This window comes from Mchenga conophoros, linkage group LG5 (genome assembly GCF_057382185.1).
Source record: "Mchenga conophoros isolate Kocher_MC1m ecotype Shallow Benthic linkage group LG5, M_conophoros_male_GT1.1, whole genome shotgun sequence".
NCBI classification, from domain to species: Eukaryota; Metazoa; Chordata; class Actinopteri; order Cichliformes; family Cichlidae; genus Mchenga; species Mchenga conophoros.
Window position 1 is genome coordinate 18,727,908 of NC_140530.1, and position 4,303 is coordinate 18,732,210.

Consider the following 4,303-nt stretch of genomic DNA (forward strand, 5'->3'; position numbering starts at 1 on the left):
TAATGTGCAATAAACATTCACTCATTCTTTTATTTATTAAGCCATTCCTATTTTTTGCTCATACTTTTCTTGCACTTTTAAAAAAAATGAAAAGTTACTGTGTTTTTTTGTGTTTTCTTGCTTTTAGTTGCGCTTGGTGCTGACGTTGGACAGTTTCCAATTTTGTTGTACTATTGTACTAGGTATGAATGGGCAATGGCAATAAAGAGTTATCTTAACTGCCTAATTTCAATGTGGAGAAGCAATGGCTCTACTCTGCACCATTGTGAACGTGAAGCATTTAATCTCCTAGTTTAAATTTCTATAAGTCCCACTTTTTTAATGGCGTAGTTAGCATTCATGTGAATTGAATGCAGTTTTCCTCTCAAGTTCAGGACATGATGCTGAAGTTTCCTTCAAGCACCTTGAGAACTTCTCTATAAGAACAAAAATCCAGTGGAGGCCTGGAGCTCCAGCTGTGGGGAGGTGAGGGCACTTTAGTTTAGGGGTGCCACAGTCCCCCCTGCCATATCCCCTTGGAGCTCAACCACCTCTAAAGGTGCTGTCAGTTCATTACCGACTGTGTCATCAGCTGCTGACATACATATGTGTGCTGCTACTAGTGGGTTCCCATCATCAGGTTAACAATGCTATTGTTTTCTCATTTTAAAAGCTGTGCCCTTCACTGTGGTTGGGTGTATTTAGCACTTGGGATTACCCAAACAACAATAACCACAGACTCTTCTTTAAAAACGTGATGCAATTGCTGCCATGTTGATGCCTGCTGGTGTGGTCAAAATGTATGTGTGGCCATCATGTTCCAACAAGTGACTACTTGAGAGAATTAAAGCTGAGTAACCTGTGCATAGGTGCTCTGTCACTTAACTCCACCTCCAATGGTCCCTGAACCAGTATGCCCTACCTCTCTGATGGTAGTTGGGCAAAAACCACACCCCACTTTGACATAAAGGAAAGGCCATAACAGTTAGTACACCCAGATATCAGGCTGCTGCTAAGCAAAGATGAAGCTCCTTGCTGTCCTTGTACTCTGTTTGACCCTGGGTTTCAGCAGTAAGTCATTTATTTTTTAACCCATCTTTGCATTTTTATTATGATCATATTACAGGCAGAACAAGGATGTCAGTGTGTTTATAACACCAGTCTGTCCGGTTTGTTTCCAGATACGCTGGACTCATGTCAGGGACGATGTGGTTATGGAACAGATAGCAATTACTCGTGCCAGTGCAACCCAGCGTGTGAACGCTACAATGACTGCTGCTCAGACTACGCTGCATTATGTAAAGGTACGTGACAGAAGTACAATCTTGATGATATTTGATACCAAAAACATGTGCATTTGCCATTATTAGAGTTTGTGGTAAGCTATTAGTATCAGTATTTATTTTCTTGTAAGGGCAGGTGTGGTGAGAGTTACAACTGTAACTCCCTGTGCCCCCAGTACAACAACTGCTGCAATGACTACACCGAACTCTGTTACAGTAAGACCAAAATATGTGTCGTGAGTAGCTGACCCCACCTCACGTGCCAGATGGTGTCTCTACACTACTAGCTGTTTAGTTTGTGTTCTACAAAATCTTCCACTACCACCCCCCCTGGTTGCTTTCACACGGCTAACGAGTTCCAACAAGCAGCAAGACAGCGGGCTGTGGGGTCCTGTGTCCCAAAATCTGAATTTCTCAATCTGTCCTCTATGTCAGTAACATCATAGCTGAATCACTAATTCCAGCTTTAGGCAATTAACCTTATTTTGTATATTGCATTTAAGGGGATAATTTTGTTCATTAATTTGGGAGTTTTAGTTTCTAGTTAGATTTTAGTTTAAAATGACTATATATATATATATATATATATACACACACACACACACACACAACAAATTAATGCGACGAACTGAGATCAAAGCTGTGTTTCAAAATGATTTTAATTTGTGGGGCTCTTTGAATTGATGAGTTCAACCAAAAGTGGGTACTCTGCTACTTTTATTAATTAATTTAATTCATTATCTGTCATAGATAAATAAATAAATAGCTAATTTTATATCTGAACCTCTCTCATAATTCATCTCAGCGCCCTTTTATTTATCTTGGAGTGTCCAGCCTTTAGGTTGGGGACCTCTGGACTAAGCAACAAACTTCATGTAAATTACTTAAATGTAACTGTGCTTTGACCACTTATATTTTAGAGTAAATTTTCTTTTATAAATTAATACATTCAGAGTCATGAAGATTTTTATCATCTAGATGCATAATGAGAACTAATTTTCTTAATTTCTTTCTTTTGACGTATTATAGTTGTAATGTAGTATTTTTATATTGTGCCACAGATCCATATTGTGCTTTTGCTACTTTTTCTTACCTACAATAATCTAAACACTTTTTATTGGCTTGTGTGTCAGCAACTCATGGGCAAAGCTTTTTTTTTTTTAGTATATGTCCAGCAGGTGTCATTGTTGGGCTAGTCCATATAATGAACGGAGATTAAAAGGGTTCAGTTTGTTCATTCCCTAACTGCATCTGTTGCCTCTATGTTGAGTATAACCCAGTGGTGGAAGATGTATTTTGATACATGAAAGCAGCAATACTAGAGTATAAAGATACTCCAGCTTTCATTGTGGAAAGTTGATGTTTTATGGTTTGTGTGGTGATCTAAACAGCGGTTTAAATGTGATCTCTGACTCAAGCAGAGTTAAGTTGGACTATTTCACATACTGTTTTTAACGTGACTTATTTACATTCCTGTTATCTGTACTCTGACATCTCCAGTAACACACATATGTGCATGTATTTTGTAGATGCGGGTGGTACCGTAACTGATGCAGAGATCAAGTCTATCTCTGAGAGACTTTATTCTCTGGACTCAAACAAGGCTTCAGCCTCAGACTTGGTCATTGACCCTCAGGCTCTGGTGGCCGACTCTCAGACCAGCTCTGAGACAGATCGCTCCTCAAAGCCGTGAGAAAAGCCGTTTTATCAGCACAGCAATCTCTCGCTACATAGCAGTTTTTCTATGTCCTAAATCTTTTTTTTTCTGCTTTCAGCTTGTTCAGCTACCTGAATGAGAATGCTCTCTTCTCCAAGCCCACCTACGCTGCTCTGCTGTCTGTGCTGGACAACTACAACAGGATGACTGGACAGGCAGAGAACTTCAGCTCTCAGCAGCTGGCTGAGCAGGACAAGTTTGTCAGGGAAACTATGTCCAACACTCAGCTGGGACGGGAGCTGTTTGCTTTTCTCTACAACAAGGGTAAAACATTTCTATGCATGATATTTCACCTTCACGCATCCTCAGCAATACTTGAAGGTCGGGTACGGTTATCCTCGTGTGTTTTCAATGTCTGTGTTTATATCTTAAGGCATTTACAAATCAGAGGAAGACTTCATTCAGGACCTGAAGATGATGTGGTTTGGTCTGTACTCTCGCAACAACAACCAGCTGGACTCCAGCGGCTTTGAGCACATCTTTGCAGGTTTGGACAGAGCAGATTTCTTTTGAACATCTTATTTATTTGAAAACATATTCTCTTTTTTGTACTATTTTAAAACCACATTCTCTAACAGGAGAGATCAAGGGAGGAAAGGTTTCCGGTTTCCACAACTGGATCCGGTTTTATCTTCTTGAAAAAAGTGGAAAGCTAAACTACTACAGCCACAGCTTCAATGGGCCTGTAAGCACTGATGATAAAAATCCTAAAATACTCTTTTAATTTACAAAGGGCGCTGCATTCATTTTTTTCTTTCTTGCTTCAGTGGACTACATTTCCTGATGTCTTGGGGATGCAGTTCATGTGGGACAGCTACTACAAGCAGGTTGGCTCTGCGGTCATTGGCTGCAGCCCGGAATTTGACTTTGCCATTTACAGCCTCTGCTACATCACTCGTCCTGGAAAACAGTGAGTAAATGTTCACATCCTGTGACGCCTTATTGAACGTGGATCTGTTCTCATTTCTGCTGTCTATCATCATCCTTAGGTGTCATCTAAGTGTGGGAGGGAAAACGCTCATTATTCAGACTTACACCTGGGATAATTCCTCCTATGGAAATGGGAAGAAGTTCATTGGCTCGGCCTATCCCGCATCCCCTTAAGGACTGACATTTCCCCCTAAACAATAAACAAATTGCAGAGCTGCCTGCAAGTGTTTCATTGCACTCATTATATAATTGTTTTGAAATCATTTTCCCAATAGTAGCATTTAAGTTCAAGTTCCCGAATTGAAAGATGTAATGTGATGTAAATTTGTCACAACCTTCCCTCCTGTATTAAAACAATACAGAGCAATAAATTAAAAAATACTTTATCTCCTAA

At 39.9% G+C, this 4,303-nt stretch overlaps 1 protein-coding gene across 1 annotated transcript; it reads left to right on the forward strand.

The window, feature by feature from the left end:
• Window positions 1-904: 904 nt before the first annotated feature.
• endou (endonuclease, polyU-specific) lies at window positions 905-4,303 on the forward strand. Its single transcript, XM_085275549.1, has 8 exons — window positions 905-1,050; window positions 1,161-1,283; window positions 2,792-2,951; window positions 3,038-3,243; window positions 3,353-3,466; window positions 3,558-3,664; window positions 3,747-3,889; window positions 3,969-4,303. Exons 1-8 carry the CDS (start codon window positions 1,002-1,004, stop codon window positions 4,081-4,083), a joined length of 1,017 nt encoding a protein of 338 aa, XP_085131675.1. The 5' UTR covers window positions 905-1,001; the 3' UTR covers window positions 4,084-4,303.